The sequence below is a fragment of the Calonectris borealis genome, chromosome 6 (genome assembly GCF_964195595.1).
Source record: "Calonectris borealis chromosome 6, bCalBor7.hap1.2, whole genome shotgun sequence".
Taxonomy (NCBI): domain Eukaryota; kingdom Metazoa; phylum Chordata; class Aves; order Procellariiformes; family Procellariidae; genus Calonectris; species Calonectris borealis.
In genome coordinates, this window is record NC_134317.1 from 16934863 (window position 1) to 16956195 (window position 21333).

At 45.7% G+C, this 21333-nt stretch overlaps 1 protein-coding gene and 1 long non-coding RNA gene across 2 annotated transcripts in view; one reads left to right on the forward strand and one right to left on the reverse strand.

Moving 5' to 3' along the window:
* Positions 1-205: 205 nt before the first annotated feature.
* On the forward strand, positions 206-10086 carry LOC142083484 (uncharacterized). Its single transcript, XR_012674066.1, has 6 exons — positions 206-1237; positions 2349-3270; positions 3685-5842; positions 6125-6313; positions 6582-8749; positions 9858-10086. It is a non-coding gene; the product is annotated as an uncharacterized LOC142083484 (long non-coding RNA).
* Positions 10087-11292: 1206 nt separating this feature from the next.
* Positions 11293-21333, reverse strand: part of MARCHF4 (membrane associated ring-CH-type finger 4) — a 107723-nt gene continuing 97682 nt past the window's right edge. The window contains exon 4 of the mRNA XM_075152938.1: positions 11293-11902. Within this exon, the coding sequence (XP_075009039.1) occupies positions 11541-11902 (362 nt within the window). The 3' untranslated portion in view covers positions 11293-11540. The remainder of the gene's footprint in view (positions 11903-21333) is intronic.

A 21333-nucleotide genomic window follows, 5' to 3' on the forward strand; every position in this document is an offset into this window, starting at 1 on the left:
GTGAAATGATTCAGCCTCCCTTTACTCTGCTTATAGCCTTGAAAATGGTCCATTATGCTCTCACCTGAGACTGCTCCAAAGTTCAATAAGGCTTTAGTGACACAATAAAGTTCACAGCATTCACAGACTAAAGAAGGCTGTGGGCATTTAAAAAAATATAAAATAAATGAGTTTATGGATGTCTGTTGTTATTTGGTGCATTAAATAACCAGGGCATTGTTTACATTAAGTAATCAGTGCTTCTCGCTCCCAGCTAAATTCAAAATGAGAGGGAGGGGAATACTTTAATCATTCTTTGTAAGATGTGCAACTCTCTGACTGTGTCTTGCCCAGATGCAGGGGGCTACTGTTGGCTATTTTTGTGGACATTAGGCCTTGTTTACAGGTATGTGAGTAACTGATCTTGGTAATGAACTCGCAATTAGCAGCTAATCTACCATAACTGCCTGTGAACAGGCTGTTTTCCCCTGCAGATGCAAGGTAACTAACTACATTTCCACTTTGGCTGATGCCAGTTTATCGGGCAGTAAGACCATGCACATCAGGAGACATCAGTGTAGCTGGTGCGCATCCCCAGGCTTGCCTTGCACTGATTTTGTAGGCGCCCATAGCAGTTTGAGTGCTATCTCACACAGGCATATATTTACACCCGTAAGCATGACTGGACATAGGTGTGCAGATTCACGCAAACTTCGTTGCAAAGCCGGTGCTTTAAAATTAATGGCTATTAATTCATTGGGAGATGAGGTTTTTTTGGTGGTGGATGGTAAAAATGTGGCTTTTGCAAATCCTGCAGTGAGACTGACTCTGTTGTCCTCGCAGAGGTGCTCCACTCGCTGCTCTCCTGTGCTTTTGGCTCTGTGTTGTAAAACCAGAAGATGCGAGTACTGAGGAGCTGGGAGCACAAAATGCTCCAAGGGCACAGTCCTGACCCTGTGTGCCCACTGAAGTCTGAGGAAACATCCTGCTGATTTCAGCCAGGTTTATGTCAGGCCCTTCGGTGGTCTCGTTCAAAATTAATAAACCAGTTGTCTGATAGACCTATATTACATTGGGAATGTTATCAGTGTAATTGCAGACAGTTGTTAGCCATCTTCCTTAGGGATTGGCATCCTCTGGACATTGGGCGGACGGCTGTTGTATCGCTTCTGGAAGTCACCAGTAACTTCTGGATGGGAGACACCACTGTTTGCTGTTTGAAATTCTTAAAACGAATTATTTTCCCTTTAAGATTCAGGTAAGTATATTCCCCATGCAGACACACCTACATTCATTGTAGGTTAGGTTTTGAAATTTTCACCTGTTTCTAATCCAAAATAATTTCACGTTCCCAGTGGTTAAAACCTTTTCCTGCTACACCTTGCCTGAAATAGTTTTTACTCTCAAGCCTGTGATTTTTGCAATTCTGCTGTGAATTTTGCAGCTTGAGCTCAGATCCCCATGTTTTGGCAACACTCCTGTCTGTGTGTGAGGGAATCCAGGCTGCAGTATCACTCAAACCTGCTTGTTTTACAGACAACCTTCTATCTCTCTAGAGCAACCCAGTGTTTCAGCATCCCCGTTCTCCTGAAACCCACTGAGCTGGCAAAGACCACAGTGTGTAATAGCTGCTGCAATTCAGCAGAGCCCTGGCTGGCTGGTGTAGGAAATTACTTTTGGTCTGAGCAGGTGCAGGGCACATTATGGTTTTGAGCACATGTGTGCACAAAATAAAACAAACCCTTGGAGGCCTTCTTGAGTTAGGAATAATACTTTTTGTGAAGAATAACTGAGTTACAGTTAAGATTATATGTGCAGTAATTTGTGTTTGCCTAGCCTGGGTGATGCAGCTTTTTGTTAATTGGGGGATATAATCCTACAAGAGGATTGTTTGTCAGACTGCAGTATGCGAAAGACCCAGTTTGGGTCCTGGGCACATAGAAAGGCAGGTTGGAGAGGACTCTGTGAAGTCTGGTCTGCCAGCGTTTCATGGCTCCTTCCTCCTTTCCCTGAGGATCCTCTAGGGCCTGTCTTGCCCTCTTTTCTCCAAACCATCGGTGTTATTGCTGCAGTAATCAATAGTTGCCACCAGCCTCTTCACGCCACGTCTCCCTGCCAGTCCTATCCCTGCTACCTATCTTCTGCCCCCAGCCCCTGCTCCCACTATCCCTTCCCCTTGTTTTTTGTCCTCCATTTCTGATTAGCACAGCTGTTTCTTTCCAAGCAGCTCCTTGACCTGCCCATTTATTTTTCTCCATTTCTTCCCTTCTCCCTCTCTGTCTCTCTGTGTATTTCCATAGACTTATTGGAATAGACCTATATTTTAAAAAAAAAGAGAGAGAGAAGAAAAGGACTTATCTGGTTTTCAGGGGAAGGATGAGGAACAGACTCTGCCTGAATCTCCAGGGCGGGATCCTCACACGTGCAACCATGGGAAAGTTCTGAGACCCTTCAGCAGAAGAAGAGTCTTCAGAGCTTCTTGAGACCGTCTTTTGTGAGCCCTGTGTCTGGCTGGTGACACACTGCCCCTGCTTTCCTCCTGAGACAGGAGGGGTGTGCAGCTGGTTGCACTGGGCTTCTGGGCACATCACCTAAAAAAGTGATGCTCTGGGCATTCAGCGGGCACCACAAGAAACAAGGGGCAGCCTCAAAAAATGTTGTAGGTTACAGCTTGCTGTCATGTGCCTAGCATTCAGGAGAGGACCTGCAGATTTAGCCCAGCTCTTTACCAACACCTTCCTACCATGGCATTGGTGGTTGTTTCCATCGCCCTGACTTTCTCTGTGCATGCTTGCTCCGAGCATTCCCTGCGTCCTGAAGTTCACACAGTAATTTGTAGAAGATAAAGCCCTGGAGTAAGGGCTGACTCCAGTACTGCTTAGACAGGAGGTGCTTACCGTCGAGGGCAGCTCTGTATTTTTCCTGGGAACGACCTAGGACACCAGAGTGGGTACTTTGAAAATAGCAGCATTTTTCAGTGCTTGCCTGTTCTTACCATGCTTACCTCGAGCTTCTCCCTTGCACTTTGGGAAGGCTCTACACATGAACCTTATAGTGATGTTTGGTAAAGGATTTTTGCTGTTTAATGCCATAAACAAATGATAATTCAAAGTGCTAACACATTGTATTATGTATGCTAAGACAGTTTTTTTCAAATCTCTTATGTGAAGTCTTGACCTCTGATGAGTAGGCAGAAGATGAAAGCTTACTGTATAAGGCCCTGCATGGATCGTGACCAGAAAGAAGGAGATTTTATTGACCAGGAATGGCAGTAAACAAACAAGGAAGGAGGTAAGTTTCACAGTGTGTGTTACAGGTTAACAGAGAAGGAGAGGAAAAGATTAACAAGAGTCATTCATTTGCTTTTTTTATTATGTATATTTTCATTAGAAAACAACCTCGAACACCCAGGAATAGTTTTCTAATAAACGTAAGCTCTTGAAGAGCACTTGGAAGTTTCCATTCTGGGTTCAGGAGAATGACGGGACAGTAACACAGTCGACATGGTCATTCCTCTTAGTCAACCCCTCCCTTGTCGCTGATTGTTTCTTACATTGTAGCCTTCCCTTCCCCATGCTTCTCGCCCTGAACAAAACCACCCCCCTCCCAAACCCACAGACATCTCTGTAGAAGTCTCAGAGTATTTCTGCATGGACACGCCATTGACTCATCTCATCCCTCAGTGGACATAGTGATTTCTTCCAGGCCCGACTCAGGACCCTACCAACAGACCTTGGAGATCCATGCAGAGACACTGGTTCCTCTCCTGGGCAGACCCTGCAGTAGTGAAAGATCAGTCCTTAGTCCTTGGGAGTGATTTCAAAGGGGACTCACATGAGGAGATGCAGAATTAGCCTGCTGGGCACTCTACCTCCTGGGGATGAAGATCCGGGGAAGTGTTCTTGCCATCCCCAATAGCTACCTCCCTTCTCACTCTCAGCCTCTCTGGGACAAAAGTCCTGAAGGGATTGATGCATAGCTATGGGCTGGTTGTGCTTCTGGAATGAGGAAGATTTCCTCCCCAAGCCTGGCCTGCATTGCCTACAGAGGGTTTGTTTATAATGCAGAGCTGATGTGTATGAGCTAGAAACATGAGGGACAAGGCCATTTTGTTTTGCTACCATATAAACCTGACAAAGATTCTTGCTCCCCTCTCATCAGGGCAGACCTCACCTGGTTTTACCACCATCTAAAATACAAGTGCTTTGTCCTCACCGTGTTTTTGGCTCAGGTGTATCATCCACTCTAGTTACCCTGAGGCTAAGAAACAAAATATTCCCCGTGCTATCATCCCACAGCTTGATAGCAGTGAAGGAGATGCTTGAAAGCATTTGTTCTTCTGGATCAAGAAGCTAAACTCCATGAAAAAGGGTTCTGCTGGCCACACCAGTCTAGAGGGATGGGAGGAAGGTTTGTGTGCCTGTTAGCAAGGTGTGTTAGCAAGGAGTAGAAGGGCTGTCCACATTCCCATCTCAGAGAGATGCTCTACCATTTGGTAGCAGTGAATCACCCCTTTCCAAGGGAAAGTGAAGATTATGGAGTAGTGAGTGAAAGGGGGAATACAATCTCATAAGAACATAGGTACTGAGATCAGCTGTTCAGAGAACATCACTTTTTGTGTCTCTAGGTGGGAAGATCAGGTAGGTTGGGTAGAAGTCATCCTTCTAGGAAAAAGGACTGAACCACCTCTGTGATGTGCAGTGGAAAAACTTCCAGAGAAGTGTGGCAGGCTGGATTTTAAAGGAAAGCTGTCTCGTAATGAAGAGCAAAGAGCAGAGTAGCTCTGTCACCAACTTGAACTGTGAAAGGATGAGATAGGTTACTTGCGGGGGCACACTGGGCATGTGCAATTCTTGTGATTATTGATATCAAAATTTACATAAGCTGATAGATGCTTCCACTGCCCAACAGTGACTTGCTAACAACCTGCTACCAACAGGTTGTCATCCTGCCATAGAGGGGCGCGACTGGAGGCAAAACATCTCTGCCTGATGCTGGCTATCCCATCCAGAGGGAAGCTGTGGTCCCCTGTAGAAGGCTAAGCTCTAGGAAGGCTTCTTGATTATAAGCAGACTCAATCATTCAGACTTTCTTTGAGCAAGCAGGGAACTGAATGTGATGTCCTAATTCTGTTTGGTAAAGCACATCTTGATGCATAACATAACATATAAAGAAGCATCTCCCCTTAGTACCTCTTCTCTACTGTTATTTAATTCTTTAAGTCCTGGGTATCAGAATCCTTTTTTTTTTTTTTCCTTTTCTTTTTTTTCCTAAGATGCTTGGGAAAAAAAGGGGTTAATAATAGGAAGTAAACAAGCTGGGAACAATACTGTCAATGTGGCTTGGAAAAGAATTTCTCTCTGAGTCCTTGTCCCTGTTAAGAAATCCATCTCTTGTCAAACAGTTGTGATGGCAGGTGTTTGTGCTTTTGCATCATTGTGCTTGTTTGAGTATGGCTCAGATAAATTTGAGGGGTCTTCAGTCTGTTTCCTGCTGCTGGAGCTAAGCGCCTGTTTTCCACATACTTTGGCATTAATTAAATGCTATACAATAACGAGCATGAACCAGAGACAGGCCAGAGGTCACATAAAAGCATTTCCCTCTTCTGTCTTCTCTTTGCCTGAAGTCAAATCATACATCGTACTTTCCACACAGCAACTCCCTAGCTCCTGTCAAGACTTACAAAATGCCGTTAAGTATTCTTTCAGGTTTATTTGGATTTTTTTTCTTTTCTTTATGTTTTCAGGATAACATTTATAAATATATATGTATATGTGTACAGATATTTTATCTTGCAATTCCAGTTCTGGAAGAGAAAACATCATTCTTTCATCGAAGGAGAAATTCACCCACTGACCTGGAGGTAATTTGAATAATGAACTAAGATAGTTTTTAATGTTTGTGTAAACAGCACAGAAGTGTCAGATTCTGTTCTCCTTGTATCCAACGTGATAGATGTGAGATCAAAGACTGCCTTCAGTAACTGCAGCATGTCAGACTTGCATTATTGAGGGAAATGTTCCTAGGGCCATCAGCTCATTGCTGTTGTATGGAAACCAATTGATGTTTTCACTATATCTCCCTCAACATGGAAGGAGAGGTGAAGGTCAATGCAATAAGCTCCTACACTTGTTTCTCCTCCCAGGATTCAAATATGTCATTGTCTATCAGTGAAATGAATTTGCCTGTCTGGATACATGAAGGATGTAGAAGACCCTAAAACTAGTCTGGGAGGAATCCTCTGTCTGCTCAGGAGATCTTCAGGGCTGGAGTCTAGGGAAGACAGAGGGGATGAGGAATCTGTTGCCTCAGGAACGAGAAGGAGCAGTCACAGGTGAGGTGAATAGTGGAGGGGAGGCTAGGATAGTGACTAGCCAGTAGTCACTAAGGCAATTGCACTGCTGACTATTTTCCTCCAAGTGCTTGATGGACATATAATAGTAAGAGGAGGGAATAGGTCTTCTGGCCATGAGTTCTCACAAGGAGATGTGCAGGAGTCCTGGTGGACGAACCGCAGTTTGGAAGTGCTAACGGTGCAGCCTCCTCCTACACTGAAGAGTAGCAGTACTTTGCTTAGTCAAAATAATTTTTTTCCTCTTGAGGAAAACAAAGAGAAGAGGCTTGAATGATTGACCACCACACGTGGGCCGGGAATGGTCTTCAGAACTGAAATGTCTTCAGAATTGTCCTCCATCTACAGGCATTGGCTCTGACGTTTTACTGCTGCCAGATACAAGGGCTTTGAGAAGGGTCAGGGACCTGGCAGACGTGAGTAGTATTTTCCTGTCTCCCCGAGTAAAAACATAGTGGACAGCCGATGCCTCTCTTGACTCAAATCTGTGCTGCTGACTTGCTCTTTCCTTGCATCACTCATCATGGTAAGGCAAGACATGGACCTCTTCAGCACCTTGCTTGGGAAACCACAACAGGGAACACACCTGATTTACTTGAAAAACAGTCCATGACTTCTGACATTTGAAATTGGAAACCAAGTGTTAGCGGGGTATATGGGTTTTGCTAGCATTATGGTTTTTTTGGGGCAACCAATTAACAGCAGGCACTGAGATCGGCAAAGTGAATGTATATCAAAGAGGACTGACTGATGGTTATGGAGTCTGACTATTGACACAGACTCTTAACGATCCCTGTGTTCTCTGATGACCCTTGGGTTAGTGCATGTGTTTGAGCCATTGCAGGCACAGGGGAGGAGGGTCTGAACTTGGCAGTGAGTATTTACTAAGAGACTGGATGGCAAGAATGGAAGAACTGTGGAAGCTGGAGGCCAGCACTGATGTTTCAGTAGGCAAGAGTAGCACTGGCAGCTGACACAGAGCAAAACACCTCTGAAGAGCATAACCAGAAGAGCATTACCAGAAAGACCTGTCAAAACTGACAGAAAATCAGGGGACTAGCAGAAATCACAAGAATGAGCAGGACCATACACACACGGTTTCTGACAATGGCTGAACACAGTTGTCCACATTGACCACCCCCAAACAGTGTTGGAGGACCACAAAGCCCGAGAACTGAGGGGTCTCCACAGTGATAGGACCTGGAATTTTCTCCACTGGGAGAAACAGCTGCCAAACTCTGCAAGCTTTGTTTGTCGGTGGAAGCTGATCTGACTGCTTTGTAACAAAATACAGAGAATGCCTCTTCAGCAACCCAGCAGACAAGACTAGAGAAAAGATGTGGGGAAGAAGAGATGCCTTCTGTAGCATAGCTCTGCCCCATCTCTTCTGTCTGCTAGAATCCCCCAATACGCAACGTATTCCGCATGTCTCAGGAGCGTACTGTCTCCATTTGCACCTTTTAAAGTCCTGCATAGTAGCACAAAGGGGATGGCACAAGGAGGTTGTGGGAGATGAGAGAACTGTGCTATGGAAGGAAGAGACCCTCATCAGTATTTCTGCCATCAATACTTTGGGGAAGAAAGAAAAAGAGAATCCAAAACCCCAAACCCCACACTAAATTTGCACTTGTTCTCTCAGGCTGGTAGCCTAGAAGCTCATAAACTCAGAAGTACCTTGTTCTGGAGTAAACTGTTCTGCAAACAGTTTCCAATGGCTTCCCCGAGTTTGCTTTGCTGGTGGCAGCCCTTCGGCTCCATGCTGGCACATGTATGAAGCTCTTTGAACAAGTTTTGACCTTCCTTTAGCCCCTCTGCCCATCAAGCCAGCTAATGACATGCTTCGTATTGCACAGAACACATACAATTGACAAGTTCATAGTGGTGTTTAAATATTAAACAGTCTAGACAGGCTTTTGAGTCTTATGCCGCTATGAAAAGGCATAAGATATACCCATCTCTGAAATCGGGCTGCGGGATCATTTGCACAGTAAGACAGACAATAAGACTTGTATACATTGCCATGCAACAGAAGAGACCCCGAACCGCCAGCCCTAAGTGGAAAGTTTATTTCTAAGCACAATATATGGAAAAACCAAACCAACAAACCCCACAGATATAGAAAACGTTGTAGCAAATCCCTGGTCAAGTAGGACTTCATGTCTGTCACTACCCTGCACCTCACAGCCGCTTAAAATGTCATGCAATGGAGGAGAGGGCACTCGGACGACACCCTCCGCTTCGGATCAAGGAGGATCTCCAAGCAGGAGAGGGCCGATGGGACTCCCGCTGAGTGATTCGGACTGTAACCAGCAAAAGGGCAGCGCTGCTCACCCCCACCACGCGCTTCGTGACTACCGGTGGTAGACTTAGCACTTCAACAGGCTTTACCAACGTGGATTCTCACAACACCCCTGTGAGGTAGGTACGTATTGTTATTCCCCCTTTGCGTGGAGGGGGGACTGAGCCAAACAGCCCAAGGCTACAGAGTCGGTGGCAGAGCTGGAGTGAGAGTATGCAGAGTCCTGTGTGCTCAGATTACTAGATCACACCACTCTCTCATGGCAAGTTGTGCTTCTGACCTCATAAACTTCTAGCCGTTAGCCAAATTAAAGGAATTTGATTTCTCCATATTAAATGAGCGGAGGGCAGGGAGGGAAACAACATCATGTCTGACAGCTGTCCCTTAGTCTGTGTATGCTCCCCCCTTCCCAAAACCACCATAATTACTCATCTCTTGGAATGAGGACAGCTTCCAGGACAGGCATGGGGGCGAGAGGCTGCTGTGTTTGCTTGCTTTGGCCAGGTTTCTCTCTACTGTGGATCAGAAGTGGTTCTTCCAGAGACCATTCGTTGCAACACCTTCATTCTAGGGTAGCTGCTTTTAGAGACGATTGGAATTGCCCCTTCCCTCTCCCTCCACCCACCAACATCCCTTCCCTCCCCTCTGCCAAAAGCACTCTTTGGTAGATAGTAAGATTGGTCGCATAGAGGTACAGTGGCCTCAGAAACCATGCTGTTTCACATGGGTCCCCAGTAAGTCAGCTTTCTTGGCCGGTGTTTCACCTCCCACATTCTCTGCCAGAGAAGTACCTGTTCTGCTGCATTCTGATATTCAAAGGGACACTGTCAAGTAATCAAGGTGAAAAATACGACCTGCCTTAAGATGCTAAACTCCATCTTCAATGTTGCAGAATGGCTGGTGTGTTCAAACCTGGAGGCTGAAGTTTGACACCTTCCCCAGTCCAGAAACCCCTGACCCACGACCGCCTAGCTGCCAAAGGAGCTGGTGGCTCGTGTTTGCCCTGGCTCCAATAGAAGCTGCGAGAGGTGCTGGTACGATGACAGAGGGCAGCTGGACACAGCCATTGTGCAATGTTGCTCAGCACTGCTGTTAAATGGATGCAGTTTGGCTGAAGTCCTTATCTTAATTTTTGGGGGAGCTGAGTGCAGGCTAGATCACTACGGGCTCATTGTTTTGGGATTGCTGAGCTGTTGCTCCTTAAGTAGCTAATCTCCGTATTTTTAGGGTTCCTGCTCTCATTTCCTTTGTGGCAGTTGCACTGGCAAAACAGCTCAACCCCGTGGAGCTGGGACATACCCTCCTCAGAGCGAGGACGGTCAGCAGGAAATCAGTAACATGGATTTCCTCCTGTCGCAGAAGAAAGCTGGGGAGGAGAAGGACAGGGATGGTGAAAGGAAGGGGGTGAGTGGAGAGAACGGTACATGCCCAAATGGAAAAGGACAAAATCGGTAGGGAAAGAAATTTTATTTTCAAGCTTGTAAGAGAATATTACAAACAATGGAGAGTAAAAAAAGCCCAAACCCTAAAAACTATTTAAAAAGTACTTGACAGTGTCCCTTTAATATCCACAAATGATTCCGCCATTGTGCATTGAAAGAGAATGTTCCTGAAGAGCAACTGGTACCTTCGAGGATATATCCCAGAGAAGGAGAGTTATTAGAAGTATTACATATTCAATCAGCAACTGTGCTCCCTCTTCAGACTAACTCTCTCTTGAATGATTGAACGGAATAGACTCTGTAATAAACTAACAGACTGGATGGCGAAAGGCTCAGCCTACAAGACTGAGTGAGACTGTTGCAAATTGAGCAGCAGGGATACAGACACCAAAAAAAAGATGTACAACTCTAATGCGTGAGTGTCTGAATCAGCAAGGTAGCAGAAACCCAGCGAGATGGGTCGGCTTCTTGTGACTGGAGTAAAATGGAAGGAAATTAACCTGGAATGTCTGCGTGGGAAATGATGCGTGTGAGTGGCAAGATTCGGATGCTGGATTGGGGGTTATGAAGGCATAAATCACACCAGTACTTGTGCTTGAAACACCTGTGGAGCATTAGTACAAAATCTGCCAAAAATGCCTATATGTCGAATAAAGGTCATGGAGCGCCCTCCCCCCCTCCCAATTCCACCCTCACAAACCCTTTGACAGGAACATTATGAAAAAAACAGTTTTTTTGTTTTGCTGAAATTTGGGTATGCCTGGGTTTTGTTAGATTTTCTTGGTGGGATGATTCAATCTTTCTTTCTGTAAATCAATACTGAAAAATCCCCAGCCATTTCACGTCAGGTATCCTATGGTAAATCGAACAAGGCTCCGGAGTGACTCATGATACAAAACGACTCATAGCCCTGGTTAATCACAGTCTGAAAAATAAAAATACTCCAAATATTTAGTTCCCTTCCTTGTTTTTATAAATCTCACACTCTGTGTGTGTGTGTGTGTTTGTGTGCGCGTGCGTGTGTGTACGAGGGGCGTGTACAGAGCATTACCTATTCCAGGTAATAGGATTTGTAAGACATGCTAAACCGTCTGTTCCTCTGCTTCCCCAGAACTCTGCCTACTCAGTTTGTAGTCTGTATTGCACTTGTTTTGTTGGGTTTTTTTTGTGATTTGTGGTGTTGGTTTTTTTTTTCTTTTTTTTTTTTTTTTTTTTTTTTAAACTGGCTGGAAAACATTAACCTCTTTAGCATGAGTGTGCAGCTCTCCCTCCACCTGCTTTTTTCCTCAGCTGGCCAGGTGCCGCCTCTTATATCTTGTGCAGTTATCGAAAAAGAAAAGAAGAGGAGGGGGGAAAAAAAAAAAAAAAGAAAAAAAGGAACAAGAAAGAAAAAGGCACACCATGCTCCTCTGCTTTATGAGTTCTTTGTCTCCTCCGCTTCGTGTTAAGGCCTCCTGAATTCCTCGTCTCAGACCGTCGTGACCCTCATGACGAGCTCTCTGTTACTACTAGACTGACTCCTCTGTTCGTGAGGCCTCAGGTGGCTGAGTATATGCAGGATGGTATAAGCACAGTGGTGGTCAGAGAGGGTGCCTGTGGCATGGCCGGCAGCCCGTGCCCCGCTGTCGGCTGGAGCGGAGTTAGTGGCTGTACCACCAGTGGAGGACGAGTGGGTGGTTTGGGAGGAGGGGCGCTGATTTGTCCTGGTCCCTGTTTTTTGTTCCTCCATGTCCTTTGTTTTGTCATAGTTCAGCACTTTCCACTGCTGATTGACCGCCTGCCACCGTTTAAAAATCCGGTAAACCGAGGGCCCTTCGTGTATTATTAGACCTGGAGGGAAGGGGGAAAGAAATAAACATAAAACAGAAACAAAACTTTAGAAAGAACCATAAACCTACCCCAGCATCCTGCCCCCAGCTAGCTGGTTAGCTCCGCTCTCCCTCAGCCAGGGCTTATTCAATAATAAATCATGGATTTTAGTTACCGAGTGGCAGAGCGCTGGTACTCCTGCTCTGCTGGATCCCTTTTCCCCTGAATTAAAAGGATTACAGCTTTATCTCAGCAATCAATAAATGGATCGTAAATGCAGCACAGTGAGTTATGCTCTTAGAGCAAAACAGCATCTGTTTACCAATAAACGCCCGAGGTTTATCTATCACTGGACTGGTTTTGCATGCTGCATAGGCATGATTCACCCTGCTAACGACATGTGTTTGGAGGGGGTGTGACTGCATCTGACGTGCCGGTGACGTCTGCTGCACCAGCCTCATGTGTGTGCACAGCCCGAGCCTCTCCCCACACGCACAGCAGCAGAGACACACGCATATGGAGACCAGAGGCGGCAATCGAGCGAAAAAAGGGTCTGTCTATACCTATAAATGGTTTGTCATCCTAGGCAAAGTTTTGCTCATCTGCAGAGCAGGTACCTCGTCGTACGTCACTGCTCCCTTCCAAGGGGGAAAACAACACGCCTGAAAGAAAGGGCAGAGGAGCTTACACCGTGTGTGCGCTGAGTATGCGCGTAATGCATGTGTCCCGCTACCCATCCGCATATACCAGAGCTGATGTCGGTGGGATGGCACTGGGCTGTAGGACAAGTGACTTCTAATGGTCTCTGCATCTGAAAGAGACTGAGCAGCTCAGGGCCTTCCACCGAGTTAGCTCACCTCCGAGTTAGCTCAGGTCTCTGTCATCCTTCCCACCCTTGCAAGAGGACTGAAAGATTAGATAATGTTAGAAGTTATTTAGACAATGACAGTACTTGAGTTATTATTCAAGCTGCCAGGCTTTGGCTAGACCTTTTGAAAGCTCTAGGACCAGCAGTGACTGCAACACTGTGGTGTTCTTATCCACTGAGGCTGGAAGAAGGTGCAACATCTCCTGTAGACTGGCTTAGTTGACATACGGTAATATAATTAACAAGCTTTGCTAGAGGGTGGGATCTATGCAGAATGAGGGGGGTCTGAGTCTTTTTTTTGTAACGCTATGTCTGTTAGGAAGGTGCCTTTGTGCCCCATATAAGTGAAGCCAGACCAGCAGGTAGGACACGTACTGGGTGAGTTAGCACATGGATAGTTTCATTGTTCTTAATAACGATGGCTTCACCTTTCTTGGTCAGGATCAAGATTATCAGAACCATTTCTCGGAAGAGCAGCTCCCTTGCCTACCTGTTGCAAGCACATTAATACAAAGAGCAAAGAACAAAAGATCCAGAAGAAATAAGAAGCAAAATCATACCTAAACGAGAAGGTTACCTTGACCATAAAGTGGTTTACTGCTATCCCTGATGAATCAAATGCTAGGGCTTTACCCGCCACCCAGCTTTTCCAGACTGTTCTAGTTTCTGATGACAGGTAATTATTGGAGTAAATCTGTGTATATCAAAAAAACAAAATATCTGAAGGTCATCCTACCCTTAGGGCTGACCTCTCCGTTACTCACTGATGAGATGCAGCTACCTGGTTTCTTAAGGTCTGCATCTGATTTTACAGAGTTTAAACTCTAGCTTCAGTGCAGATTGAGTTTCTTTAGTTTTAAGCGTACCTAGAAGCCCTGCTGACTTCATCACAGAATAGCTTCAGGTGGACTCTCACATTCGTAATGGGGTGCTGAGCCTGCTTACTGGCTGTAGAAGTAATCACATTAGATAGTTTAAGTATTCAAATCTGCCTATTTTGGGTCAGGGAATGGCATTGGGCACTACAGTACAGGAGAGTTCTTTACTCTGGTTCCCATAGACCAGTGAGATTGCACAGCTGTAACCCTGTAGTGATGCCAGCTTTTCATAACCAAACACCATAATAGAAAAATGTGTTTTTTCCTCCCTACTTTGAAACACGGTTGAGAATTCTGACATCTTCTGATCAAAGCATCAACCATAAAAAGCAGGACTTAGGGAAAGCCTGCAGATCCAGCCAAGGAGACAGAGCTTTGAAGCAGGCCTGAAGTGGATCAGCCCATGACAAGGGACATTAGACATATATTTAAATGAGCTGTCTGATCTGTAATGAAGGAAATTCCACTCCGATCAATGACAGAGCCAATGTTTCTCTGAGACCACTTTAAGCCTTGGATAAAAGAGCCGAAATCAAATGTTTTCTCCTTGGCTGTAGAACATTCTCCATAGAATCAAATCCATTCTCCGAAGTATTAAACACTGAGCCAGGATTGTAAATCTATTCTTAATTACCTTATCACAAATATTTAATGCGCAGCCTGATTCAAGAGGGCTGTTTATAAAATTCTTGTTTGTTTGCCTTCTAATTATAAATGTTTATGATCTTATGCAATTAACTGTGTGATGCTGATGGATGGGTTGCTAAGTCAACTGAGCACCTGTTTTCTTAGATAATTTTGGTTTCCAAATATTTATAAAAGTACAAAATAACTTGTTTTCGTCTATATTTACTGGGCTCTAAATTACTTATCGATTTCCCGGTGTCAAGCTCAGGAAGCTGTAAAATTAAAAAGGAACCAAGTGGAGGGGTGGGCAGGGAGGCGGAAGCAACTGTGATTCATTTGCAAGAGGAAATGCCAAGAGTAAGCAAGAGTCCATCAGTTTATATGAAGCTGCAGGACACTTAATGCTCACATCGAAACAAATTTTGTCTGCCTGAGATAAATTAGGATTGGAATTGCTATGTTCAGGTCTGTGCGTCCCCTTCCAGAAACACCCCTCCCTTGAGGATCATTCTTGTTTACAGAGGTGAAACTTTCCAATTAAAGGGCAGACTTAAGTGGGAAATCCTTCAGGAAGAACTGTATTCAACTAGAAGTGTTCAGCTAGAAACAATTATTCCATAAGCCAAATCCTGTGTGTGTGGGGAAGGTAGCAGGTTGGTGTGAACTCCTCTCTTTGTGCACTTCTCTCTTTTCAATGCAGAAATGTCGATATGAGAATTTCAGATGGATTCTGGTAGTGGCCTGGTCCTTTTCCACTCCTCTAAGCTTATCTCGCCTCTTCTACTTCACAAAATCTGTTCTCAATGGATCCTCTGTGAAAACCATCCTTTTCAGAAGGAAAATCTCTGTGAGTTTCATGCAAAATGTTTTGGTCCAGATTGTTGCCTTGTCCATGAAATCCCTTGTTTGTGGTGTTGGTGAAATGAAACTCCAACGGAACGTGGGCACTTAAGATGTGCTGTTCTCATTCCCATCTTCTCATGTAGAGACCTGGTTGGACCAGCATCAGAAGAAATTCCTTGAGCTGAAGATTGTTGAATGCTGGAAGAAGTATACAAGGGAACTATAATATACACTTGACTTGTTCTTATTTCACTCTTATGTCTGTTTGTGACCATTGATGGCAACAGGGCAGCTGGCTAGTTGGAGCCTTGGCCATTCTTATATTCTTAGACATTTCTACTTGCGCTGGCTTGTGCCATGAAAAGATTTCCCAGATGGCTCTGGAGCTGGAGAAAGCCCATATTATGTGATGGGGTCATTAACCTGACAGCAAAGTCTACAAAAATAATTTCTAATGCCTCTGCTTGCATTGCCACATTGATGTGGCTGTGCTGTTCCCAGGACAAGACATAGTATCTCTGAGCTAAGCTGGTAGGGCTAACCCAGTGCAGTGCTCTGAATTAACACATGCTGAATCTGGAACAGTATGTACAGGAAACCATATTGATCTCTTTTCACTGTGTTCACTCTCTCCATATATTAGCCTCTTTTGCTGTTTCTCTTGTGGCTTTGTTATTGCTGAGTCCATGCAGAGGTTCAGATCATGGTCAGCCCTGTGGAGCTCTGTAGAGTCCAGGCAGGAGGGACTAGTGATCATCCTGGGTGCAGGGATTACTTCCCAGAGCTGAGAAGCTGCTTTGTGCTTCACAGCACAGGCAAACACAACGATACCTTGGCAATAGGTTATACCAAAACTGTACACATTGCTTACACTGGTATCTTACGCTTCCTTTCATTTATTATACCTGGGAGAGTACCCAGCACCTAACCACTGCTCTTATGCAAAACTATCACGGTAAGTGACCCAGCCCCAAAGAGCACTGAGCCTGGTTCCAGACTGGATTTAAAGCAACAGGTAAGCAACATCAGTACAGGTTGGCTAGGCAAGGGTTGTGTCGGTGCAGTCGCATACCCAATCAGTGCATGCCCACAGCATCTGGGAGAGCAAGCTGACAACTGCTGACTCTGGGGAAAAACTTACCTCTTCCATTTACCCCCAACCCTCACTCTCATTTTCATCCCAGAGCAAGAATAACTGGACTGTTTCTTCTCCAGATGATCAAGATGCAGTCGGCAACAGAGCTAGCACTGGTAAAAGCAGTTTAATTTCCATGTTCTACTGATTGCCGCAGCTAACCCTGAGCTTCTGGATTCTTAAAATGCCAGTGTTAGAAAAGGGAGCATGACCAAGGGTGAGTATCATGGCCCAGAGGTAAGGCTCATGTCACTGCAGGATTTCTCTGAGCCTTGCAATACCTGCCCACGCCACATCATGATGCATGTGGGCAGCCTCTGTGCAAGGAAATGTTCTTGGTGCTGAGGGTGGACACATATGGGCTGTGTGCAGGTGGCCCTTTGTCTCTTGGGATTAGTCGGGACAGAGGTGCATTGCCATCAGTGGGCCTGTGGCAAGAGTAGTCAAGACAGAGGTCCTCCTAATGGCTAGAAGGGCTGTTGGAAGAACATGGACAAAATCCAGATGTAACAAGGACAACTGCGTTTGTGCCTCCATATGGGGAGGATCAGCTGGCGCACCACCATCCTGGGCGATTAACCAGAGCGGTTGTGAGCCTCCAATTTAAGGCAACTTTGGAGCAGCCGTTTCCCAGAAATGACAAGCAGTCACCTTCTGCACATTGTCAGCCTCTGCCACCAAATGATCTTTTCACCAGGACTTTCAGCCTCTAATTAACCTTCCTCTTATTCCAACACTTGCCATGCATTTTCTTGAAAAAGACAGGTAAATTCTCGGGGCAGGAACTGTTTCTCCTGTTTGCCAGTAAAGAAACCACCAAAACAAGGCTTCTGCTGACAGTGAGTGGTACATCACCCCTGCGCTGTCACTCACATTATCTACAGGAGGAAAAATCAGTCCATTCCAGCCAGTTACTCTGTCCTGCTTCTTGTAAAGTCCCTGTCCTGCCACCTGAGCTGTCACCTCTTGTTCCCACCTTCAGCAGCACTTCCCCGCTTCGGTTTCCTTTCCAAATGAGTTTCACCTCAGCCAGACAGCTGCCATGCTTTAGCCTGCTTCTGTTGTTTTCATTCTGGGTGTCAGGGGAAGATTATGGCAGCTGTGATCAAAGCTTAATGTTTGCATCCACCGCAGCGGTGGCTGAGGCCAAGGCAAAGTAATCCTCCTGGGAGACAACACTTTCATTGCCGGGCTTTCCCTCCATTGACATCATTGCATACACAAAGCCTTCTATCCCTTTCTGTGAATTCTTTAATCTATTGTGGCAATCTCAGATTCCCCCACTTTTGTCTCCAAAGCTCCAGCAGCTGAGCCCTCACTCATCTCTTTGCGTATATGCTCCATCCTTAGCCGCCTTTTATCTTAACCTAAGAGCAGAAAAGTGGCTGTACTGGTTCAGACAAGGCTCTGTCTATCACAGCATCCTGCCTCCAGCAGGGGCCAACAGAACAAGGAAGGGTGTAAAAACAAAGCCAGGAGAGTGATGTTTCCCTGATGGGCTCTGCACACTGCAGGGGCCATACCTAGCCACAGATGGGCTCTTTTGGCTCTTTTGTGTTCCCTAACCAGAGGTTTCTAGTGTAGTACAGCAAAGTGTACTGCCTTTTGCTCTGCGCTCTGCATTTCCTCAAGTTAGGCTGCCCTGGCACTTCCCAAATTCTTATAGTCCCCATGAGATCGCTCCATTCCAAAAAGTGCTTTAGAAATAACCATGAATCTCTGCCTCAGCCCAACTTCACAAGTACCTCACAGGACGTGGGAGATGAGTTACCGAGCTCCCACTGGGCCCTTCCAATCCATGCTGCTTTTCAGTGCAATCCTCTGTGCTTTATCCCTCATCCATGATGCGAGATAGTCCTTGGTGGTAAACTGAGAAAAGAGAGCCAGAGGGATCTTTTCCTGCAAATAGGGGCTGGGAAAGGGGCACGTAGTATCTGGCATCCCTCAACATTGTGGCAGGGTCAGTTCCAGCTGAATATGACAAGTTCTTTAAACAACCTAGCACCTTTAAACCCTCCAGCGGCCAAGACTCAAGGCTGCAGAGCTGTGCTCTGCAGGTAATGGGGAAGAGGGTGAACGAGGCAGTGGGGAGAGGTAGATTCATAATTTAAAGTAATGTCGTGGCACCAGTGGGACTCTGCACTTGGGCTGATTTGGGAGGGGAGGTGTGAACATCAGAGTTGACCATGTGGGGAATCAGGTAATGCCCTCTCTCTCCTCACTCCTGTTCATCATCTCCAGAACTTCTTCATTTCGCCCCCCTTTTTCTGCAAGTGAAATCCCTAGGAGGGTGCAGCCCCCAGAGCAGAGAGGTGCAGAATCAGCGCTGTACACCCCACCTTTCTTTCGATACCCTGATGAAATAAAGTGGTACGTCACAGAATCGCTGTCTTTGGCAGTGTGACTGCCTGGTCCAGCTTGTGTTTGGGATTCTGATTTCTCCTTCCTAAGGGTAGTGCTTTGCACTTCTCTTTAGTGAATTCCATCTTGTTGATTTCTCCAATTTGCCGAGATAATTTCAAATGCTGATCTGATTCTCAGAAGTGCTTGCAGCCTTTCCAAGCTTGGTGTCATCTGTGAATTTTGTAACAGCACTTCCTATTTCATTATCTAAGTCATTAATAAAAATGTTGAAGAGAGCAGAGTCCAAAACAGTCCTACTAGAAACATGTTTCCAGTTTACAGCACACCACTGACAACTACTGAGAAAGCAGTTTTTCCATTGGCTGTACACCTGCATTATAGTTATTTAATCTAGACCACAGTTCTCTGGTTTGTTTAGGAGAATCTTAAGGCAAAGCACCAAAAGCATTGCCCAAGTCACGGCATATCAAACTGACTGCTTCCTCCTTAGCCACTAGGACAATTACCCTCCCAAATTAGATACGGTTATACTCTTGTGCTCATCAATTGATTAGTTAAAAAATTACTCTAATATCTTTCTATGAATCAGTTAAGCTGATTTGCCCTTCATTTCCTTGATCCTCAGTTCCTACCTTCTTTAATGATAGAGATTATATTTAAAGCTAGGTACCCTGCTTGCATTTCCCCAGCTGTCTGGCACCTTCTCCATCCTCCCCAAGTTCCTGATGATGAAATGGGTCAGACCGCTCCTGCGGCTTCCTCTGAAGTTCATTAGGACATGCTGACAAGGACAGAGCTAACTCGTTTGAATATTTTTGAGTCTGTTGTTTTCTGATTCTGCCCTGCGCTCCTTTCTCCTCATTAAAATTATTTAAGTTAAGTTTTGAAGACTGAAACAGAGGCAACATTTAACTCTTTGGCCCTTTTTGTATCAAATATTATTTAAGCTCTTAGACTTGCCTTGTTCTTCTTCTTACTTTACATATGCTTATGACCCATTTCTTGTTGCCTTTTGTATCTCTGGATGGTCATCCTGGGGTTCAGCTCTGACAGCTCCCCATGCCTGTTGGTTTCTAGACACTTTTCATTAGTTGCGGGCTCTTCTTTCTGCCTTTTGTGTGATTGCAGGTTCTGATTTTGGGTCCTCAAAGAGTTCCTGATGCAGCCTCAGTGCTCTCTTCCCACGCTTCTGAGCTTTCCCCTGCACAGGCACAGTTTGCTGCTGTGCCTTTAGTATCATCCCTTTTGGCAGCCGTGAGCTGTTCGCAGCTCTTTTATCCTTCAGATTCTCTTCCCAAGAGACACTCCCTGCTCTGGTCCCCTGAGGCTGCTGCCGCTGCTTTTCTAGAGTCCATTATCCTCACATCATACTTTTCTTCAGCTCAGGAATGCTTTCATCGCAGTCACTTTTCATACAAACTACTGCTACATTCAGATTTTCAGGGATTCTTTGCTTTCTGGTGAATCAAATAGGAAGTATAGACTCCTTCATAACTGTTACCCCTGCTTTCCAAAATATAAATTTTGTCCCCAAAATGTTTCAATCAGTCTATCTTGCTTACAGGAGAAGTCCAGGTAATGGATGACCTGAGACCTCTGGTGCTGTCTTTTAGACATTTCAGGTAGTTCCACGACACTGGACCAGTGAGCAGGGTGTCTCTAGTCCACAAGACATCTAGCAAAGGTCTGCTCTGAATAATGCTGGAACTGTACAAGGGTGTGCAAGCTTAGAAATGTCCAGCATTGAATAACATATAGCATAAACTGAAAGTGTATTCATAATGACTAGAGCTCGAGTGAATGCTTAGCACATGGAAAAAAATAATTAGCTGATTATAATCAGGCATTTTCTTATCAATCATTCTCTGTGCACATTTTTTAATATCTAAAGAACTGATTAAATATGTACGAATCTGGGCTGTGTTTTGGCTCGGCAGAACTGGGATGGCTGCATGGCTGGACCCTGTTGAGTGCTGTTGATCACTGGATGCCATGTGCTGACATAGAGCCCACGGGTCTGGGGAAGACGAAACACTCCTTCTTCTGCCCATCGCCCTTTAAGTATATTCGCTGTAATGGGACTCCACTGGCAGGCGGCTTTCACAGCGATGTATGTGCCACGCTTGGCTCTCCTCAGGCCGCAAGGGCCACAACTCCAGCAAAACTGGAGTGAGACCTCCATGGCCTGGGCAGAGCCCCCACCAGTGCATGCAGAAAAGCTGCTCCCAGCCGTCTTGGGGAGGTATTTTATGGAGGTATGGACTCTTCCATTTCGGGTCATTAACAGCACAAACAGGCTGGCCCCCAAGCCTTTGACTGTTGACTAACAGGCAAACCTTGTGTTTATTATGGCTTGTCTCCTCTCATGCAAGCTGGGGTTCAAGGACAGCTCTGCCTCAAAGCTTCCTCAGCCCCAGATGGGCCAGGATCCCCCGCAAAGGCAGCGAGACCCCTTCTCCTTCCCTGCCTCCTCTGTTCCATCTGGCAGTGCAACGGGAGCAGCAGATCCCATCTGGGCGGCTGGTTACACTATGCCCCAAGCTCTCTGCAGCCATTAACACCTGCCCCCGGACTCAGCAAGAGCCCTGCCGGGTGAGAGATGGACCCAGCACACCGGCATCTCAGAGGGTCCCCACAGTTGCTGTTCCACCAGGTGAGCGATCACGGCAGACCTCATCCCCTGCCATGATGGGGCTGAGCGTGGGGAGCTCGGGAAAGGAGGCAGCTCTTTTATTAC